This window comes from Equus przewalskii, chromosome 8 (assembly GCF_037783145.1).
Source record: "Equus przewalskii isolate Varuska chromosome 8, EquPr2, whole genome shotgun sequence".
Taxonomy (NCBI): domain Eukaryota; kingdom Metazoa; phylum Chordata; class Mammalia; order Perissodactyla; family Equidae; genus Equus; species Equus przewalskii.
The window spans coordinates 55,295,750-55,319,323 of record NC_091838.1 but is presented as its reverse complement, the minus strand read 5'-3'; the positions used below and the strand labels follow the sequence as shown (position 1 = coordinate 55,319,323).

Here is a 23,574-nt window from a genome sequence, read left to right as displayed (position 1 = left end):
TTCATATTAAGTAAACTAACTCATCTCTTATCTTTCACTGAATTTAGGAAATCCTAAGACTTTTAGAGGCAATAGAAAAATCAGTGAAAGAGCTGGTAACTGCCATGTGGAGATAAAATTCATGTTTGTTTCACAGGGAAAAAAGCTGGCAAAGTACTTTTCTAAAGACTTAATATTTTTATCCTACTGCACATGTTCAAAGTGAAATAATAAACAGACCAATCAATGGGTAACTCGTGACTGGTTTCACTTTAACAGAACTGCAGGAGAAACTACGCTTCAAAAATCTTTCTAGGTGTGGTTTCTATATACGAAGAATTTCTTACCTAGTACTGTCCGTAGTTTTGGACTAAAATCAGTGATAACTGGAGTCTGTAAACAATTATAACTATAAGCATCCTTTGCCGTGGCGTGGAATCCATTGGTAATAACTGAAATATCAACTGTACCCTCAATTCTCTGAAAAAGGGGGAAAATAAAACAATTAGAAAATATTAAATGTTGAGATACAGAAGTTCAATGGCTAAAAACAATTATTCAAAATAAACTTCTGAAGTTTCTTTGTTTCAAAATCAGGAATGAGAGTCACTTTTCAGATATTTAGAAAGTTGTGGTGTCAAATATCAGTTACATGTTTGAATTCTTTAGATAAAGGTATAGAATATAGTGGTTTTGTCGGTCTTTATGATCAATTTAAATGCATCTATATTATTAGATTCCTGAGGGCTCTGCAATATAGTTGAGATGCTCTAGACAATTACCTCTAATTGATAAAGTATAAGATACTAAACATTTTGACGTTTTGCTCTTAAAATAGACTCAAATACGGGGCTGGCCCCGTGGCTGAGTGGTTAAGTTTGCGCACTCCGCTGCAGGCAGCCCAGTGTTTCGTTGGTTCGAATCCTGGGCGCGGACATGGCACTGCTCATCAAGCCACGCTGAGGCAGCGTCCCACATGCCACACCTAGAAGGACCCACAACAAAGAATATACAACTATGTACCGGGGGGCTTTGGGGAGAAAAAGGAAAAAATAAAATCTTAAAAAAATACATTAAAAAAAAATAGACTCAAATATACTTTTTATTCCTCTTCACTGACAAATCACATTATTTATCTTTTGCTGACCTAGTTCCAGAATCCAAGACTAACACTTGGACTCCTAAGAAAAATATTTAGTACTTCGCTGGTATAGCATCTATACAATTCCCAATTAGGAAAATCAGTTTTTCCAGTATCTAGTATATACTTAATGCACACCCAGTGTTTCACTGAATGACATAATTTAAACAAAGTAAGTTTCAATTGACCGTATCCCCGAGACTCTCACCTCATTCTATCATTCAGTCCAACACACATTCAAATTCACTTTTCCTACAGATTGCACTTACACAATACCCACACTTAGGTTGCAGTTTTTTAAAATTAGTGACTGGATTCATCATCCTCTTGTACATAATAAGCAAACTAGAGTCTTGGTTTAAACTTAAACACTATTTTTTAAAAATAAAGAACAATGATTGGTCCTAAGATGCAATATTCCATGGGGAACTTCACATTGTTTTTGTTTTTTTTGTCAACAAACTGAAACTTTAACACATTTAAAATATATATTCCTTCTTAAAAGCTAAAAATGTCTAGATTTGCTTCCCTGAATTTTTGAGACTATTTATTAGTACTGAATGTTTTTCATCCCTAGATTTACCTGGTCAGCTCCCATTCTCCTTCAAGCTCTAATAGGATATCAACTTTTCTGTGAAATTTTCTGACTCCTCATTGTATTTTATCTTTACTTTGTATCTACTTTTATTATTTCAAAGGAACACACTGTTTAATACTGATTTATGTGTCTGTCTTCCTTAATGATGTTATGTATCTAGAATGCAGAGATAACCTTTTGTATTTGGATCTTAGAAGAAAGATGTTGAAGACATAACAAAGAGTGTAACTGAAATGTTGCAATTTCTAGGTAAATATGTGATATGTTTAACCCTCTACTGAGATGTTCTTTAATTCATACGATTTCAGATTTTTCAAAAAATGACTGAAATCAGATGTCTTACTTTTGGTGTTCTGCAGGTTATCTTATTCAAATCCCCTTCAATCACAATGCAGGTTTCATCTCCAACTAATACTTTAGAATTTTCATTAAAGCCAAATCCAGATAGAGTCAGAAGAGTACCTCCTTCATACAGGAAAAGGAAACAAACAAACAAACCCAACAACAACAGATCAAACATAACAAAAAAACTTTGGCAATAATGTAACTCATCATTTAAGAATTGTCTAGTCATCCAAGAGATGGGTTGGCAAACAGATGCAGGACCAGACTTGAGAGGTACCCAATCACTACCACATGCCTGAGCCTGAGCTCTGAAGTCTGGAGCCATAAAGGAGCTGGGCTAAGTGATTTAATGAAATAACATAGATTTGCAACCAACATTTGCTTTGGGGCATTACTAGCAGAAAGTGCTATCTTCCATAGTGCCGTCTTCATCATAAAGAGAATTTATGCTGTTTCTATTTGCTCAGCCATTCCATGGGTGGAAAATGAGAGTGAATTAGGACTCTTACGAAATCCTAAATTTTAATACTTCTAACTAAAAGCAAAACTAAGAAAAATTCTCCCCAAAATGAGAACTTAAAATAAAAACACAAAACACACCAAAAAGTTCAAGGCCAAAGCACAAAATCCAAAACTAAGCATGGTAAAACAAACAAACAAAAAACACAAAGGAAATGAAGCAGAACAGGGAAAATAAGTTATTTTCTTTCCGTCTTCTGTGTCAGCCTTCCTTTCCCTGATTTGTACCCAGAACTTTTCTGGGTCAAGTAGCTCCATTGAGACTGTGGTTACAAATGGAGCAGCTGGTAAGCAGAATAATAACTAATAAATCTTTTCTTGACATAATTGATGACCTTGTTATAGAAACATGTAAAAATTGATGATATTAATTCATTAACCTAAGATGTAAGGGTAAGCAGTCACCCTGACTTGTGCTTCATAAGAAACAAAAGAATTAGTCAGCCATTTAATCACTGCGCCTTCTAAAAGGGGAGTCTCCTTTGTTTGATATGAAGGAAGTTTGTGTTCCTCTCCCTTCATCTTGTTCTAGAAACAGTACAAGGAAATGATGGGAATGTTTACCATTTTCTTTGTTTAGAACAATTAACTATTACCTGCCAGGCTTCCAGAAGCAGGCCAGATGTGTGAGATCTGACTCTGATAAATGAAGTGGAATACTTCGCCCTCTACATTCTGTGCTAGTCCAACATCAGCTATGGACACGGCTACTTGGAACCGTCCAGCACTTCCAGGCAGAATCTGGCACTTGATCTCATTTTCTTATGATAAGGAGAGAAGAAAATGATAAACCAAATGTTTTTGTGAGATAAAATTACTGAAATTTTATATTTGCAAATATAAACCTTGGCCTTCATTTTATACTCCAAGCAATTTACCTAAGGAAAACTACTCATATATTAATGGGAGAAAAATCTTTACAAACTGTCTGATGTTATGTATCAGATATGCCTAAAAAAGAGTTAAGTAAACCAATAATGAAAGCAAACTAAACAATTTGCTCCTGATAGCTACTGTGGCAAAAAAAAAAAAAAAAAAAAAAAAAAAGCTACTGTGATAATAATTAAAAAATTTTTATCTGTAAAATCAATTATATGAATAATTCTAAAAATTTTGGTCCAAGATATCGTTTATGAGCTAAACTGAGTAAAATATTTGATTTCATCAAGACAGGTAATCAAAACCTAAACAAAAACATATTCTTCACTGCATTTAGAACAGTGTATGTGCATTTATAATACAGGTTCAATATTGACTTAAATCTCAAGAATGCATGGAAGATCTAAATTAAAAACAACTTAAATGATATGGAAGATGGATTTGCTTATGTAATTCCAATCGGTTAAAATTAAGGAAAACTCCTACGATTATGAAAGATAATTTTTAAGGAAATAAGTAATTACGGGTCTCACTTTTTCAAGAGTAGAAAATGTGAATGATTTTGAAATTTTATGTTAATGGATAGAGGTTCTGTTGGACCAAAAGTTAGGGAAGATGGCCATGTCCTTTTGTTGCATGACTAATGTGGCACTGTATTAAAGCATGGGCAGAGGGGACCATGGAATACCAGAGTGGCAGTTTATATATTTCTGTCACAGAGACACATCAAAGAAGGAAACTTTCATGTAATCATTTTATAAGGGAAACTGTTATGGGATAAAGACACTACACAACACTTTCACAACAGTGAAAAAATTAGTCTGTGGTCATAACCAAAGATTTAAAAGATAAGGTATTTATCCAGAGGAGTTTGCCAATTTCATGACCCCAAAGGTACTCATTATTATAATACTTCTCTTTTATTCCACTTTCTCTTAGAGAACAACAATTTTTTAAAGGACCTACCATCCACAGAAAGAAGAGAGCAACCTACTGGTCCAACTGAGACTGACACAGCTGAACTGGGAGAAAATCCAGAGCCCGATATGGTTAGAACAGTGCTCTCTTCATAGGACCCTGAAAATATGTTTAAATAACAATATTAAAATGAGAAAAACATAGAAGCTGTTGTTACAAAATCAGATATTTCTCAGAGAAAAATAGGCTTATCTTATGAAGGATATAAACAATGAGCCTACAAGCAAGTAGGGGAAAAAAGACACATTTATTTAGTGATGGCATTTTTTTCCTTCGAATTACTCTACATTACTTCATATTTTAAATCTGTGTTGAAGGAGATTAAAGGAAAGAGTTACCTGACTGAAAGTACAGAATACTTAATGTTTTTCCATTTACTCTTAAAATGTTTAGATTTGATCCATAAATGATATGGTCGCCCTACTTATATAACATCACACGCAACAGAGATTCCACATAGATTTAAATAGCTAAGAATGAAAAACAAACCTCTAAAATTTTAGAAGAAAACAATCAAATATCTTAATAACTTTAATGTAGAGATGGATTTCTTAAATAAGATACAAAAAGCCATGGTTAACCACAAAGGAAAAGGCACACAAATTAGAATAAATAAAAAATATTTATTAGAATAAAATAATGTTTTAAATGTTTCCCTTAACAAGATACTAAAACAAAACACAAGTGATACACTGGGAGAAGACATGTGCAAAGGATGGGTAAACATAATAAATAATACACAGCTACAAGTCTAAAGACAAAAAAGACAATCCCATAAATAGATAAAGGGTGTTAAGCAATTTGCAGAAGAAATAAGTTAAATGTCCCAGAAACATACTAGAAGATGCTCACATGCATTACTAATCAGGGAACAGACAAATTAAAACAAGAATAACTTCTTTCACCCATCAGTTGACCAAAATTAGGAAGCTGATACATCAGGTATCGGCAAGGATGTGGGAATACAGTGCTCTCATGCTGCTCTAAGTACAGCCACTTTGGAGAGCAATTTGGTCATCTAATAAACTGAAGACACACATACTCAATTATTATCCAGCAATCCCACGTCTGGGAACACACCCTAAAGGAGCTCTGGCATGTATACAACAGGAGATTTGTATAACAAAGCTCAGTACACAGTCACGTGTGAAAACAAAAAATTGTAAACAATCTAAATGTCCATCAATAGAGGAACAATAAATTGATGTATTCATGAAGTATTTTAAAGTGATGAGTTAGATATGCATAAAACCATATAAATATTTCTCAAAATGAATGCTGAATGACAAAAGTTGCAAATGATATTTACATTGTAATATCTCATTCCCTTGTAAACTTACAAAAAAAGTGGCAAAATTACCATATGCGTGTGTTATATACGAAAGGTATTAAAAATGGCATGAAAGAATACACATAAAATTAATTATTGTGGGCCGGCCCAGTGGCACAGTGGTTAAGTGCGCACGTTCCGATTCGTCAGCCCAGGGTTTGCAGGTTCGGATCCCGGGTGCGGACATGGCACCACTGAGCACGCCATGCTGTAGTAGGCGTCCCACATACAAAGTAGAGGAAGATGGGCACGGATGTTAGCTCAGGGCCAGTCTTCCTCAGCAAAAGAGGAGGATTGGCAGCAGTTAGCTCAGGGCTAATCTTCCTCAAAAAAAATTATTAATTATTGTGATTGCCTCTGGGGAGGTTTTTAGGGACTAAGATCAGGAATGGTGCTTAAAGAGGACTTGAGCTGTTCTTATAATATTTACTTTATTAAATTGATGATTGGAAATAAATATAACAAAATGTTAACTGCTGTTAATTTTCAGTGAAGGGAATATGGGGGTTTTTAACAACATTATTTATACTTAGATTTTCATTATTTGTAAATTTATCAAATTGTGGCAAAAGGCAATTCAGGTTGCTAATTATTTTGAGTAAAAAATAAGTTTTTCAGAAAGTCATATAAAAGTGAAAATTCATTACAAAACACAAGGATGGATGCAAAAATAAGGAGACCAAAGGACTGTAATTAAATTAATGTTCGTTAAGTCCTTAATTCTTAAGAGCTTTGACCCCATGTAACACGAATTATCCCAAAGTTGATATCATTACCGTAAAAAAAGTCTGAGGAGTACATTCTTTCAAAAAATACGCACTATTTTTAAAATTTCTTTTTTTCTTTTTGCTGATATATCAATAGCAGGTGAATTTTCATACTAACCACCAAGACTAAATATGTGATTATAATATCTGACCTTATCTTTCTGACTGAAAAAAGCCCCTCCTTACAATCCTTAGTCTTACTGTTTATTTCAGTCCTTGGGAGTTCAGACATGAAGAGTAATCACATGTTTTAAAGCAACAACATGCTATGAAGATATGGCATAATGTGTCCCCTGTAGACTGAGTCCTTAACAATAATTTTTTTTATCACTTTTTCTCAAATCTAGGACTTAATTATTTCCTTTTACTAGGCTGCAGCTGTCTTAATAGCCTTTGGTACTAAATCCCCTAGAAGACGTGGTCTCATGTGATTAAAGGTTCCTTTTAATACCCTAGCTAGCGGAGTTGAGCAAAAATGCCTCAATATCGGAGTGAAATTTTAGAGACTCATTCTAACTTGGTGAAACTGGAGAAGTAGAAGACTAGTGAGTTCGACTTCAACAGCAATTATTTTTTCCAAAATAATAACTCATGCTCCTTCCATAGCTTTCTGATCTGATTTTTTCCCACTATGTAGAACTGCCTGCATGACGCTGTTGGTGAAACTAGCATATATATTAAAAAAATCATGATCAGAGTTTACATTTTTGCTAGTTGTCTTCCACCTCATACTCCAAGTTGAAAAGCAAAAGGTTACCTTGAGAAGGGCTTGTGGCTGAGACTAGGGGAGTAGTCATGAGATCCCATGTGAAGCCACAGTCCCCTGAACATTTAGCTGGAATTCCATTGACATAGACTTCAACCTGCAAAGAAAGAGAGAAAGAGAGCAGGGGGGACGTGGCTGAGGAGAATATGCATACGATTTAGAACAGGGGATGGAATTTTGTTTGGTTGCTTGTTGGTTTACAAAAATTAGTTTATTCTATTTATACTTCTTTTGCTTTGACATTTCATTCATTCATTCACTCATTCATTCATTTGGCAAACGTACCCATTATGTATCAGGCACAGTTATAAATGGTAGAATATAGGAATACAACATTAAGCAAACAGATGACACCCCTACTGTCACTCAGTTTGTATTCTTGTGGGGGTGGGACATGGAGTTGCATAAGACTATAAATTTAAAGAAAAAGTAAGTGCATATTATGCCATTGTGATGATTAGTGCTATGATGGAAAATAAAGGTTATTCTTGGGAAAGTCACCTAAACTTACACTTTAATTCCCTTATCATTAAAGCGTTAACATTAATATTACTTCGCAGAGTTACCATAAAAAATAAATGAAAGAATATATTTTCAAATTCTAACAAGCAGTAGCAGAACTTAAAAGTCTATTCTTTTCTCATAAGGAAGATAACTTTCCCAAAAGTCATAAAATAATATTACTGAGTTTATCAACTGTTAACACAGATATTTACATAAAAATAAAGATGTCATCCCTCCTGTTTTATGGGTCTTTAATGTATTACAAACTAGTTATACATTTAAAGTTATATTAAACATCACGAGGAAAGTTTCAAAAATACCTGCGGTTGTTGGCTGGGTGTACGAAGCAGGTCTCCAATTATGCGTCGTCTGAATAAACCACCTTCCTTTATCCTCATTACTGTCATGTTAGCCTTTTCTCCAATAATGTTGGAATCATTAACCTATTTTCACGCAAAATTATTTTACTAGAAAAGCTATGATAAATATGATCACACTAGTTTTTATTTTTAAGGTTAAGCATAGTTGAAAGTGAATAAAAGCCCAAGGATAAAAGAAAAATTCAAAACCATTTTAGTCACATTTTTTGCAAAAGGAACCTCTTCAAAAATGACCATAATCTACCCAAGAAAAAAAATGCTAAAATCATTGCATTATCGTATATTCCATCAATTACAACTTGAATTAAATGCCTAAAGTTAACTTGAATTTTTAGAATAAAATATGTCTTAAGGAAAATGAATTTACTAAGTTTGATTTTCTCAAAATGTTCTATGCTTTTTCTGAATATGACCTCTTTGATAAATGACTGTTGAATAATTGAAAAATTTAGTCCTCTTTCCACCTGAAAGCCAACTTTTCTCCTTTAGCATTTTTCAGCTCTGACTACCCTGGTTTTTCATCCGCTCGTGGAATTATATTTTCAGCCAATGGAAAAAATGAAACTAAATCAAATCAATATGCACAACTTGGTCATTCCAAATCCCTCTGCCAATATGGTACCCTTCTAATGTATACAGCGGTTGGCAAAGAGATAGGAGTCTCCATGCTGGGCCTTGTGTGAGCCAAAGTGATGAGAAGCAGAAATGATGAATAAGCAGAGGAGACTGGTCAGAAAAGAGAGAAGGCAGTAGATGCACAGACACCAGCAGAAATGTCAAGAGGAAGACCAGTCACCAGAGCTGTCTCTGGTGAGGAATTTTCTAATTCTGATTCCAGGCCACGTGTTTTCTTAAAATAGCTCCCACATCTTTATGACTGTAACTATTTTGCACATCCATACAGCCTATATACAGTATATCTTATTCTATCTTTATGTCCATTTTTTTGGCCTCCTCTCTCCCCTCCCCCTCCTCTTTTTTTCCCAAAATGGTTCCCAATAAGCAGAGTCTGTATTTTTTCCACTATATGTCATGGACATCTTTCCAGGTGAATATATGTGGATCTACACGTGGCTGCATGATATTCACGCTACAGTTGTGTCATTTTAACAACCGTTCTTCTACCAATGGGGATTAAGGTTTCTAGGTTTTTACTATTACAAGTAATGCTGCAGTGACTACCTTTGTGCCTATATAATTTCATGTTTGTATTATTTCAGTAGTATAGAGTTTATAGTTGAGATTGCTGACTCATAGGTTTCTATATTTAGACACTAAATTACCCTCAAAAAAGGTTATATTAATTTACTTTCTGACAGCCCATGAGAGAGACTGTTTCCTCACACTCTGATCATCACTAGAAAGCATCTTCTTTTTAATGTTTGACGATCTGAGCCCCCAGTCTCTTCTAGACTCCTCTCCTTCACATACTCTGGGCCTGACTCCTCTCTCCTGCTCCCTTCCATGCTCTAATTAAGAAAAGGTAATTAGATGAGAGCTTAAGTTGGTTTGACTCCCTTATGAACTTGAAAAGATCGTCTTTAAAACCAGAAAAGCATCCAGGGCCCCAGAATACAGCCCTAGAATACAGTGGCAGAATGTTAGACAGTGAGGCTGATTATGCTTGGCCCCCCCCTTAACATATGCTCAGATTTAGTTCTGAGACTGGTTCTGCCTATGCTCCTCCTGCCCCTGTTCTAATATACACATTCCTGGACTTTTTCTATAGCGGATAGGGAATAAAGTACCAACAGCTATTCTCCATGAAAGAAAACATTTGGTCAACATAATGTAGAACAGTCTTCTTCTCCTCAATTTCCTTTTTTAAAATGTTTATAGTCTACAGTTTGCATTTTTAAAAATATACACAGTCTCCAATTCTTTTTGGAATGAGGCAGAGTGCACGCAACACATAGAAGAAAATGGAAACCAAGCCAAATAAGGGAACCTGTAGAAGATTCTGCTTTCCACATGTGCTTCTCCACTTGATGCTCCATGAGTATCCAGCACAGGTTCCCTCTCGTGTAACTGAGATTTGTCCCACTTCTTCCAGACTCTGCAGAACAAACTGTAAGTCTGCAGCTGACACAGCAGCGGGGAGACCTGCAATCACAGAAGGATGGCAAAGAGGGACAGCAGAAGTCAACAATTCACAAATCAATTTCATCCTTGGAATACATGAAATATGTATTATATACTATCACTTGTAAACCAACTGTCCTCCTCAAATATAGCAAGAATGAAATCTGCATCTTAAGTATGCTGAGAATTTATATATTTCTTGGAAACAAAAATTACAAGAGTAATATAGCTCAGACTATAAATTGGCTCAAATTCTTTTTTTTAAAATGTAAATTAACTTTATAGATTACCTGTAAGGCACAGATAGAAAAGAGAAACAAACTTTGGGAGTGTAACCTGGTATACATGGCATGGCAAGTGAAGAAAACGTTAAAATGTCATTTGTTCTGGATAATTTGGCTTAACATTACTGCCATAACCTCAACTACATAAATTATGTAGAGAAATCATATTTGAAGGAAATACACCAAAATGTTTATTTTGTTTGTCTAGATCAGCACTGTCCAATTGATTATATACCAATGTTCTGAACCTTTTCCATGTACCTTTGAGAATATGTCCGTAAGCTTGAATGTCAAAGCTGCCACTTAGAGGTGGAGATGCTGCTTGAATTCTTTGAATACGAATCTTTGACTCCCCTGGCCAATTATTTCCTCTGTAAACAGACTCATTCTCTGTCTCATTTGTGATTATCTAATTTCCAAAACAAATATTGATAAAATGATTAAACATAACAATGGCTAACATGATTTTCATTTCACCATGGTACAAGCGTGTGACATGACATAAATGAGCCTTAGGTATTCAGGATTCTTCAGAACCCTAAGAAGAGTCACATAAATCACCACAGGCCATACCTATATAGACGCAATAATGAGGCCAAAGTCAACTCAGTCATCTGTGCAGCAATCAGCTAGAACCACAGTAATACCTCATTAATTCAGAGTGTACTCTCCACCGCTCAAGGAGCAAATATTTATTGAGCAAGCATTCTGTTCAAGGTACAGTGCTAATCACTGCGGGGAGGCCAAGAAACATGAGATGTCGTCTTGGCTATCAAAAAACTCAAAACCTCTTTGGATAAATAACATGGGGACTTTAAAATTTAACTAGCAATATAAGGAAGTAAATGATCAGTACAGTGATTGATCCAGACTCAGGAAATATCTGTCTAATGTTGAGTGCCAATCAGTTGACAAAAGCAACACGTGTTATAAAAATTCATAGATTGTAACTCTAATAGTGAAAATAATATTCTCCAGCTTCTGATCCCTCACGGTTGTTACTTAATCTTGTGGAATTTAAAATTATAAGTCCCATTGCCCACAGAAATGAGTAAACATAAGTGTTAAAAGACATATGCAAGAATGCTCATAGCAACTTTTCTCATAATAGCCCTAAAATGGAAATAATGCAAAAGATAAATTATGGTATATTCACACCATGGAACACTGTACTGCAAAGAAAAAGAATGAACTACAGCTACATGCAACACATGAATCTCACAATATCGAATAAAAAAAGCTAGATGCAAAAGAGTATTATTCATTGATTTGAAGACTGAAAACAAGCAAAACTGATTAATGCTGGTAGAAGTCAAAAAAGTGGTTATCTAGGGGTGAGGAGTAAGTAATCTAATGATAAGGAGAAGGCACAAGGAAGCCTCTAGGGAGCTAATGATTTTCTTTATCTTGATCTGAGTAGTGATTACATGAGTGCATTTACTTTGTAAAACTTCCCAGAGTTCAGTAAAGTTACAAGACATAAAATCAACATACAAAAACGAATCATATTTCTATATACAAATAACAAGCATGTGGAAACCAAAATTTACTCAAGATTATTTACAATTGCTTCAAAGAAAATACTTACATATAATACTTACATATAAATCTAACAAAACATGTACTGGATCTCACCTGAAAATTGCAAAGTGCTGATGAAAGTAATCAAAGAAGACCTAAATATGCTGATAAAAGAAAGCAAAGAAGACCTAAATAAATGGAGAGACATACCGTATTCATGGATTGGAAGACTCAACATGATAAAGGTGTCTCAATTCTCTCCAAAACAATCTATAGATTTAATGCAATTCTTATCAAAATATCAGCAAGATTTATGTAGACATAAACAAGCTTATTCCAAAATTTATATGAAAATACACAGGACCTGGAATGGCTAAAACAACTTTTCACAAGAATAATAAAGTAAGAGGAATCACTCTATCCAATGTTAAGGCTTACTATCTAGTTACAGTAATCAAGAGATTGGTATTGATATTGGTGGAAGGATTGACACGCAGAGTAAAGGAACAGAGTAAAGTATCCAGAAATATATCTACACAAATATGCCAACTGATTTTTGACAAAGGTGCAAAAGCAATTTAGTGGAGGAAGGATACCTTTTGAATAAATGATGCTGGAGCAATTAGAGCCATAAGCAAACAAATGAACTTCAACCTAAAACTTCACATCTGATAGAAAAAAATCAACTCAAAATGGATCATGCTCTTAAATGTAAAATGTACAGCTATAAAACCTTCAGAAAAAAAATAGAAAAATATTCAGGACTTAGGGTTAAGTGAAGAGTTCTTAGACCTAAAAACAAAAGCACCATTCATTAAAGGAAAAAAATTGATAAATTGGATCTCATCAAAATGAAAAACTTTTGCTCTGTGAAAGATCTTATGAATAAGATGAAAAAGCAAGGTACAGACTGAGAGAAAATATCTAACATAGGACTTATATCTAGAATATATAAAGAACTTTAAAAACTCAACAATAAGAAAACGCAATTAGAAAATGGGCAAAAGACACAAAGAAATATTTCATAGAAGAGGATATATGAGTGTTCAACATCTTTAACCACTAGGGAAAACAAATTAACACCAAAATGAGCTATCAGTGCATATACTATCAGAATGGCTAAAATAAAAAATAGTGGTAATGCCGATGCTGGCAAATTTGTGCAGAAAACGAATTGCTCATACATTGCTGGTGGGAATGTAAAATGGCACAGCCACTTTGGAAAAGAATATAGTAGTTTCTTACAGAACTATACATGTGCTTACCATATGACCCCATAATTGCACTGTTGGGCAGTTAACCTGAGAAAATGGAAATTTGTCACAGGAAAATGTTCATAGCAGCTTTATTCATACTAGCCAAAAGCTGGAAACAGCTCAAACGTCCTTCAATGAGTAGGTGGTTAAATAAACTGGTGCATCCATACCATTTAATACTACTCAGCAATCAAAATGAACAAACTATTGATATACACAACTCAAGGGAATCATGCTCAGTGAAAAAAGCCAATCTCAAAAGGCTACATACTGGTACAATCATATAAGGTCTGATTCCATTTACATAATGTTGTTGAAGATGTAGAAATGGACTAGTGATTGCCAGATATAAGGGACCACGAGAGGGAGGCAGCTGTGATATAAAAGGGTGGCACGAGGGATCCTTGTGATGGAACTGTTCTGTAGTGTTCAGATGAATCTATGCATGTGATAAAACTGTATAGAAGTGCACATATTCACACATACACACAAATAAAACAAAAGGATGTAGAACTGGTACATTCAATGTCAATTCCAGCTTGTTCTGTTAAGCTATTGGGGAAAAATGGGTGAAGGGTAAAGGGATATTTCTGTATTATTTCTTACAACTGCATATGGATCTACAATTATCTCAAAGTTACAGTTTTTAAAACAATTCATTGATCTGCACATTTAACATACGTGCACATTACTGCATGTATCTTTCATCTGAATTTTTTCTAAAATGGTCACAAAAATATATGTTCCATATTCTCCAATTTAACCAGGGGTAAATAACTAACGTTCGATGATACAATTACCAGTTTTAATGAGGAATCTTGAAAAATGGGCGGCTATTCACACAGACGCTTTGACAACACAAAGCCCTGACTTAGTTATTACATTTTGTTAAAGAGCTAAGAGGAAAAGACTGAACAGTATTTATAAGACATTCATCTTGAAGATATTAAGATTAAAACATCAGGCCAAAATAGGGTAAAGGCAATTTCTGTGGAATACTTATAGTTTTTCAGTATTTTTAATCATAAAATCATTTAGCTAGAAAATGTTCTTTCTGAGACTGCAGCTACAATATTTATTTATTATTTAAGCCTTAGTCTTTAGATTAATATACTTGTTTTTGGTTTATTGTAGAAAATTATTATTTTTGTTGGATATTAAATTTTAAAACATTCAGCATATTTGTAATATTTAATACTGATCTTATAAATAAGCAGTCAAAAAATTGTTCAGATCCTTTTAGAATTATGGAAAACTATCTCTTTCCTCCCTGTAACAATTCTGATACAAGCAAAAAAAAATGGTGTTTATGACAGAAACAACTTAAAAACATAATGAAGAATCTCAAATTTTCTTTCAATAATCTCTGTTAAAGGATCTTTATTGGAAGAGCCTACAACTGTTCTTTTTAAGTCAACATAGAAAATTCTATTTAAATCTGATTTCTCTGTTTTTCCCCACAGATATTTATCTTGAAGATTTTGTTTTAATGCTTAAAGTGAATTTTCAGGCTCAAGTTCAATGTCTCTAAATCTTCATTTGTCCTTAAAATACTGTCTTGTCCCATCAAAAGATATTTAATCTGCATGTCAGCTGTTTGTAAAAATTTAAATGAAAGTTTTCTAGATCGAAGCTAATGCTCCCTAAGTTAAAAATAGTAACATGTAAAATTCTAGGCTTACCTCCCCAAAGCTCACAGCCATCATGGGTATATTGTAACTGCAGTTATATGAAGTCATGGTGACAGAATATTGGTTAGTCATACTTGATCCATTCATTTTGGTCTGATTCACCTGAAAGTGCTTTAAAAATATTCCTTTATTTGCTAAAGCTGGAAGTCTTCTCTTTGGCATTTCTAAAGAACATAAAGTAAATGGGAAATAAAATCATATAGTTTCTGCTGCTACAAAGAAACTCATCAAATCATATCCACATGTCATGGAATGAGCTGTTTAATTTTAGATAGAAGACCTTACGGCAAGTAGTTTGTGGCACTTAGTAAACTTTCATTTCTAACATAGAAAGCTTTAAAGTCTTTTGACATATGAGCGTCATCAAAGAAAATATTTAAAAGTCCCAAGCCCTGAGTTCCAGGTAGCCTTCTGTGAATTAGCTCTGTCTGCTCTAGGGTCCCTGAATGTGGTGCTCACTAGGTTGTGGGCTCCATGAGGGCAGGACCAGGATTGTGTTGTTCACTGCTTTTTTTTAAGTACCTGACACAGTGCCTGGCACACAGTAGGTGGTAATGAATGTTGTTTAACAAACTACAACATTTATCCCACCACAAATCAGCTGTCTTATACATGTGCCCCATTAATCACAATGTAGGTCTGGTGATAGTGGATTCAAAAGGAGTGACTCTAAAGTAGCAACATTTAATTTTTTACCAGCTGACTCATGACCTTGCACTTGAAAACAGTTCCAAGGAAAGGATTCCAAAACTCCCCTGAAAAATGTGAATACTTTTTAAGGTGACTGTTTGGAATTAGGTTGATTTTTTAAAGGTCACAGTTTAATTTTAAGTATTTTATTATCAAAGCTCATATGCATGTCTACTAACACGAATAGAAAAACAATGCTAAGACTACCAGAAATAAAGTCTTCATTTATAGCATTATTAGTTATTGCTATTAAATCCATTGAAAGATTCAACTCAATCTTGCTAAACAGATGTCAGTGACAATAGATACTTTTTAGGAATATATCTCTATCTTGGTAGTTGAGTTCTCAAAACCCCAACAAAGGACAATGAAAATGTTTGCCATGGTTTATATATCTGTGAACAGAATCCAGGACGATAAAAGCTTAATCTTGCTATACTGATAAAGTTTACATTGAGGATGCACTATTCTTAGAATAATCACCTTGCCCTATTCATTAGAATATTCATTAATATTCATTAAAAATAACATGATTTAAATAACAATATTATTGAGATAAAAGAATGACATAAATATTTAAAGATTAATGTTTCTATCTAAACTACAGAATAGAAATAATTTCTATGGTAAGATTTTAACACAAGATAGATTTAGAAGGTTTAAGTGGACATGAAATGATACAACATACCATCCCATGTTGAGATTGTAGCTGTCTGTCCAATGTATACAATATCCACATAGAAGGACTGTGATTCTGATGCTTTCTGTAAACTAATCCTCTGAAGAGAAAAACTTGTCCCAGTGTATTTGGTTTGTATGAGGTCCAGAAGGTCTATGCAAGTGTAGGTCCAGCTGAAATATGGTTGATTAATTAGGTGTATAGATCAGTCATAATGTTAATGTAAACAAATACACCATAAAAAGCATTAAAATCTTAAAGAATTTTTTTTTTCCACAAGAAGACCATAAAGCATACTTGCTAGCACAGAAAAGCAGCCATAACAAGGGACAGTAGGCAGAAACTGACATGGATAGTAAAAGATTTAATGTTGTGTATCAATACAGGTTTTCTTTTATTTGTAGCCTTGGCGGTAGCCATAGGAAGGTAAAACATCATTCTATAGCAACAGGTAAGGAAACTAAGGAGCATGCACGCTGGTGTAGAGCACACAAGCAAAACAATTTACAAGAATGAAGTGAACTATTTTAGTAAAAAATGTCAGGTACAGAACAATAAATTCAGTCCAATTACTAAGAAGCAAAACTGGAACTTAATATTACTTCCAAAAGAGCTCACTGGAGTGGCACTGTCCACGATTCTGACACAAAAGGTGCTAAGTTATTTACAGATACAAATAGTAGCACAGTACCTTCTAAATATATTAGTTAGATTCAGATTTTCCATTAGAGAATAACTGCATTGCAATCCCATAAATTACAATTAAGCAATTCAGCTACAGAAGTTTGCAATAAATAGATAAATACTGTCATTCAAATAACTAAATACAGTTTACCAATAATCTTTACATCAGCTACCACTGTAGTTATTATCTGACTATAGAACCACTGTTCTCATTTCCTTCGTGGTTTGCAGACTCATCATGGGATCCACCCCCGGTGCATCAGAGCTTAGAGTGACCTATCAGTTTCAGAAAATTATATGCAACATGACATTAAGTTAAAGTGCTCTTTAAATTTAAATTTGCTTCGGGCTCTAAGTAGAATCCTACCACTAATGATATGATTCTGGAGTTTTAAAAACTACTACTTAGAAAATTTGGTATACTGAACAGGACCCTTTATGAGAGAAAAGGACACGACAGATGATATCAGAACTTAAGTGAACAGCACGCTGTGCCTTTGTAGTTAGATAATTCCACTTTCTAAAAGAAAATCAGACTTTACTTTTTGGATTTTGAAAACTTTATTTACAACTACAAACATCACTGTTTGGGGGAGGTTATAGAAAAATTCTTAGGAAAAAATGGCATTTTTGACTAACACTGTACTGAAAATAAACTAATGTTAACACGTCTACTTGATCAGCAAATCTAGAAAAACCCATTAGGAGCAGGAGAGTTTACTTTGCCTTGATGGGTAGTAGTTTTAACCAGAGAACCCTACTCTTTATTTACTTATTTTTTGGTGAGGGAGATTTGCCCTGAGCTAACATCTGTGCCAATCTTCCTCTATTTTGTATGTGGGGTGCCGCCACAGTGTGGCTTGACAAGTGGTGTAGGTCCATGCCCAGGATCCAAACCTGTGAACCTGGGACACTGAAGCAGAGCATTCTGGACTTAACTACTATGCCATGGGGCTGGCCTCAAGAACCCTACTCTTTTTTAAATCATGATTTTCTTTTTAAAGGTCTTGTAGCATTTAGGGGAAAGGAATCCTATCAGTACCATCAGATATATTGCATATTCAAATTACTGCACAGCAGATAAATTGCAGGCTAAAAGGAAAGACCTATTCAGTGACTTGGTAAGTGATGGTTTGACTAACATGGAAAAACTGGGATCTGTAAAGTTTTCCAAAATCCTGTTGCAGTGGAGGAGTAAAACACATGCAGGTGGTGGTCACTGAAACTAAAATTGTGATTACACTGTTCAATTCGGGCATGCAGAGAATAGTTATAGCAAAATACACGTTAAAATTTCCCTTCAAGAAGGACTTCTTGGGGGCCAGCCCTGTGGCCAGTGGTTAAGTTCACGAGCTCCACTTCAGCACCCCAGGCTTTCGCCGGTTCGAATCTTGGGGGCGGACATAGCACCGCTCATCAAGCCACGCTGAGGCAGCGTCCCACATGCCAAAACTAGAAGGACCCACAACTAAGAATATATAACTATGTACCAGGGGGCTTTGGGGAGAAAAAGGAAAAATAAAATCTGTAAAAAAAAAAAAAAAAAACCAACAACTTCTGCTTCATAATGGGAAGGATCACCTGTCACTGTTCCTGTGCCCCAATGAGCGCATCTTGTTTCCTCCTCATGGATCCCAGGGACCTAGCTCCCCTGGAGCACCTCCTGGCCCTCAGCTTGGTTGTCGCCCCACTTTACCCTTTTTCCCCAACCCATGGGTGATCCATCTAAAAAGTTTTTGTTAAAACCTTAAACAAGTAAGTTTCCCCTTCCAGTACAATATATTTCTATGAATTTTGGAGTATATACCTTTTAAAGGTATGGAATGCAAGCTGGTCCCTGCATTTTGAAAACGGTATTGGGATGATGTACAAAACAGGAAGCATGAAATTGCAGAGCTGGGAAGCAGCTTCTTCATCCAGAATCTTCATCCGGGAACAAATTCCTCTATCAAGACTGCTCTTTCTTCCCATCTAATTATTCTAATGTCCGTTATCATCGTTTGTGTTTTTATTTCCTGTCTTTATTTTGTTTTTTTGACGGTTAGCATTTGGTTCTATTTCTAACTTTGGGTTATTTTCTCTCCCCTTTCATTTAAGTAGTTAAAAGGAGGAGTTATCAGAATCCCATCCCTATGATGGGAATAGACTAGTGCTTTCTACATATTACAAAGTGATGGCAATTTAAGTGATATCTATAAAAGTATGATGCAAATTATACAGATCTATACAATACAGAGAAGATTTTTATGTAGCTATGACAGAAAAAAACCCCACAAAAGAAACATCTTAGAAATCTTTTGAAAATATAGAAATTATACCATGATTGTTTTTATGACATAAACTTTATGTGAAAGAAAAATCTAAAATTGTGGAGAGGAAATGTTCAATATCTTTCTTGGGGTGATGCTTACATGACTGTATACATTTGTCAATCTCACTGAGCTATGCACTTAGAGTGAATTATTACTTTATATGAAATACACTTCAATAAGCATAACTTTAAACGTTATGAGGAATACTTTTTTATGTTTGTTTGTTTTTGAGGAAGATTAACCCTGAGCTAAAATCTGCTGCCACGCCTCCTCTTTTTTGCTGAGGAAGACTGGCCCTGAGCTAACATCTGTGCCCATCTTCCTCTACTTTATATGTGGGACACCTGCCACAACGTGGCTTGCCAATCCGTGCCATGTTCGCACCCGGGATCTGAACCTGCGAACCCAGTGCTGCTGAAGCAGAACATGCAAACTTAACTGCTGTGCCACAGGGCTGGCCCCTGGGGAATAGTTTTTAATATACAAAAGTTGTGCGTGTATGTGTCTTCGTTATTACTTCTATTGTGTGTGAAATTTTTACATGTATTATATATGGAAGTGTAAAGTCAGGATTGACAAATTTCAGAAGATACAATAATTACTAAAAACCAAAATATAGTTATGCAAAACCAAATTGTGCTTGAGGGCTTGACGATTACTAAAAAGCTTTCTCTAGGCTTATTTAATTTCTCCCCTTATATTTCTCTACTTTCATTTCTAGGTGTCTAACTTTTGGCAAACCAAGCACTTAAAAATATCTTTTCTCCTGTAATTTTGGCATATTCACTGAAATAGTTTATTTTCTCCCTTCACATGTAGCAAGCACTTTTTTTAGTGATTAATTTCTAATGATAATATTGTGATAAGGCAGTCTTTCTACCTTCTTTCAGTAACTAGGAACATTATTAGATTTAATACCACATGTTTTAAATTCTAAACTTTACCATTGTTTTGTCTTTTAAATGGTCATGGGTGATGGTGACACTCGACCAATTTTTATTTTCATAACCTACAGATTTATTTTTGGCACAACTATTTCTGTTAGGAAACTTATGTAGAGGGCAGGAAAATGGCACTTAGATCCATTGGTGCACATATTTCCCCAAAACAAACAAGAAATGGGTTTGTTTTATGTTCAAAGCTTATATACTACAGTACAAGTTAAGTTTTCAAATTCATAGTGTGACTTACTTGTTTCCGTAAGCAAAGTTATATGTAAATTGTCTCTCAGTGCTTCTAGTAATCTTGCTTTTGTCTTGGTATTGGAATTTTAGACCAATATAATTTGCCAGGAATCCTTTGTATGCTAAACATAACTACACAGAAAATATGAAAAAAAGATCAGTAACAATATCTTACCATTAAATTGTTTCTAGCAATTCTAATTGATTCAGTCCAATCCAATAAATAACTATTCAGCATTTTCCAGACAAAATGTATTGGAACACAGAGAAAGGAATGATTAATTTCAGTCAATTAGGAGCAGAAGAATTGGGAAAGATTTTCCAGAAGAGGAAGTGGGCTTGAAGTGACCTTATAATTAATGATTAATTGTTTATTGTTTTCTTAGATACGGTTTCCTTAAAAAATGGAAATAATTCACTCCGTATAGTTATGGAGCCACGTAAGATTTAAGTCCGGCTCTAACTAAACTTTAGAGTGAATTTAAAAGTCCATTACACAGAGAGGGAGAAGAGAGACAAATATTCAGGTGGATTAATTGGGATGTGAACACAGCTGAGCATTTAGAGATGATGAATGTCACTGTAAAATAGTAATTAAGTATCAACTTAATGTTCCACAACACCTTAAGCATGCCGAATATATTTAGAACCTAGAATTTTAGAATATAGGTCACAATTTGAAAATTTCAAAACAAAAGACAGAGTAAATCTATGAGTGCTAGTCTTAAATACCTATCCTAAAACTGCCACCTCCTGTGCTCGGGATTCTCCTTCACTATTCCTTGATTCATACTCAGGATCACTCTATGAAGCTATCCATTTTTGTTTCTTCTTAAATAACGAAGGAATTTTGAGGAGATTACACACATTTGTTTTAGTATTTAACCTTGTGTGCAAATAATTTTTTCTGAAATTACGAGATAAAGCAGAATACAGGTACATGGTACTACATACTTTTTTAGTTTCTTTTTTTGAGAATCAACAGAAGAGGAAATCGCAAACACTCAGAATGTGAACTGCAGTGCCTGTCCAATGTGACGTGATTTCATATGACAAGAACTTTTCCCTATCTTAAAATTTCATGAAATTTTATTACCAAGGTATTTCACAGATTTAATTAGCATATCATTTTGTTAAGCTTACCTGATTATAAGGAAATAATAAAATGTCTCCATATGGTAGTCTGTTTGGTTTAACATCTGCTGAGTCAAAAAGAACAGCTGGGTTTTTCAGGGAAGAACGACCACAGTAAGCATCAGTTTCAGCTGTCTTCTGCCCTCTATTAATATGTTTCTACAGAAACAATCATATTTCAAGTGAAAACATGATTTATTGTCCTGCTTTATTCCCCAAAATCTCCACCCTGGTCATTCAAGTTCCTACTCAGATCCCACTGCTTCCCAGACTACTTTAACTTGAAATGTTCTCTCTCATCTGGGAAATTCTAAAGCTCTCATCCTGTACCGCTCATTTGGATCCATAATCATATATACTCCCTAGTCATTGTATTTGACTATTTCCCAGGTCCTATCTTTCTCCTTATTTTATCAACTCCTTAAGGATATTTATTCATTCCTTCCACAAATATTTATTGTGCCCACTGTGTGCCAGGTTTTTATTTGCTTGTTCATTTGTTTGTTTTTTGTTTAATCTTTAGGGTTCAAATGGTGAAGAACACTATTCCTATACACAGGAGCCCACCAGTTTGGGACAAAGGAACCAAAGATTATAATACCAAGGCTGAAGGGAGACCTCTAACTCACATAAAAGCATCAAGATGACTCAGAGGAAGTGACAAGTGAGAGGTCTGTAAAGATGAACAGGAGTTATTTGAAAGGAAAAAGGGGCCAACAGGCTTCAGAGAGGGTAAAATATGTGCGTAGCAGCAGAGACATGACAGAGTGGTGCTGGGAAATGCAAATAGTCAAGGTACGGTAGTGCACAGAATGTGTGTCGTGATGACAATGGGAGATGCAGTAGAAAAGGAGTATGACGTAAATTACTCGTGCAATTCCGCTGCTAGTACCACCTTCAGGAGAGTAGAAGTGGAATACATGTATATTTATTAAATTAAGTTGAAAAGGTAGCCCATTAAATGGAAAGATTTCACCCTTTTTTTTCACTAATAAATCTGCTCGTATAAAGCATCGTGTGATATATATTTTTAAGGATTCATATTTATTCCTAGGGTATTGATCTGAAATGAATAACTAATGTATACATATATTTTACTCTTACGGTATTTAATTGGAAATGGTGAATATCTGACTTTCTCAAATCTTCAAGTGAGATTTAGGTAGGTAACTGTATTTTTAATTTTCTTTACTGTACATCAAAGAAAAATCTTTATATCTCACCAAAAAAGAAACAATGACTAGGCATTGTATAATTTACCAGATGATGATCTAAAAAAGCAAGGGAAGCAATTTACTGCATAACGCCTTACTACAAATTGTATTCTCTGAAGCCAGTGAGGAAAAAGAACGTATTCTGCATCCAAGAGAAGAAAATAAACAAAGAAAAAACCTATAGATCTTACATTTCTTCCTCTTGCCCACTTTCTACTGATCGGCAAAATTCACACGTAGTAGAAATACTGCTTTCACAAATGATTCATTTTATAATGCAAGGAGATGCTAGAACAGACCTAACCAGTAATACACAACAAAATTATTTTTGCAATTTGACTTTAAACGATAAAGGCATTAATGCTAGTTCAAAAAAGATACAAAATTCCAAACATTTACATGATTTCTTATTTGGTCATTTTCACAGTTCATTAAACATTCCATACCAGGTTAAAATCAGTTTCATAATCTCTGAAGTATTTCACAACAAACCCTTCTTCAAAATTTGCAATTTGTGGTGGACATTTAGCGGTAACCATTTCTTCCACAGCTGCCTGAAACTAAATTAACAATACGAACTTTAGTAACTTCTTTTTCATGAACAGTTTGGACATTAGTAATTTTACTACTAATTCTACCAATTAGTTATAATAGAAC

General features: G+C 34.6%; 1 protein-coding gene across 5 annotated transcripts in view; it reads right to left on the bottom strand.

Moving 5' to 3' along the window:
- The window catches only part of PKHD1L1 (PKHD1 like 1), a 150,364-nt gene that overhangs the window by 87,173 nt on the left and 39,617 nt on the right, over nt 1–23,574 (bottom strand). For all 5 annotated transcript variants that reach the window (XR_011543146.1, XR_011543147.1, XM_070630830.1 and 2 more), the window contains exons 19-31: nt 23,364–23,477; nt 21,713–21,862; nt 20,577–20,701; nt 16,399–16,562; nt 15,012–15,184; nt 10,814–10,961; nt 10,135–10,289; nt 8,127–8,249; nt 7,294–7,399; nt 4,428–4,538; nt 3,179–3,343; nt 2,062–2,183; nt 327–459 (exon numbers count right to left, since the gene is read on the bottom strand). Coding sequence is in view for 3 of the 5 variants with exons in the window: in XM_070630830.1 (XP_070486931.1) it covers nt 327–459; nt 2,062–2,183; nt 3,179–3,343; nt 4,428–4,538; nt 7,294–7,399; nt 8,127–8,249; nt 10,135–10,289; nt 10,814–10,961; nt 15,012–15,184; nt 16,399–16,562; nt 20,577–20,701; nt 21,713–21,862; nt 23,364–23,477 (1,789 nt within the window). In the remaining 2 variants the exon portion in view is untranslated. The remainder of the gene's footprint in view (nt 1–326; nt 460–2,061; nt 2,184–3,178; nt 3,344–4,427; nt 4,539–7,293; nt 7,400–8,126; nt 8,250–10,134; nt 10,290–10,813; nt 10,962–15,011; nt 15,185–16,398; nt 16,563–20,576; nt 20,702–21,712; nt 21,863–23,363; nt 23,478–23,574) is intronic.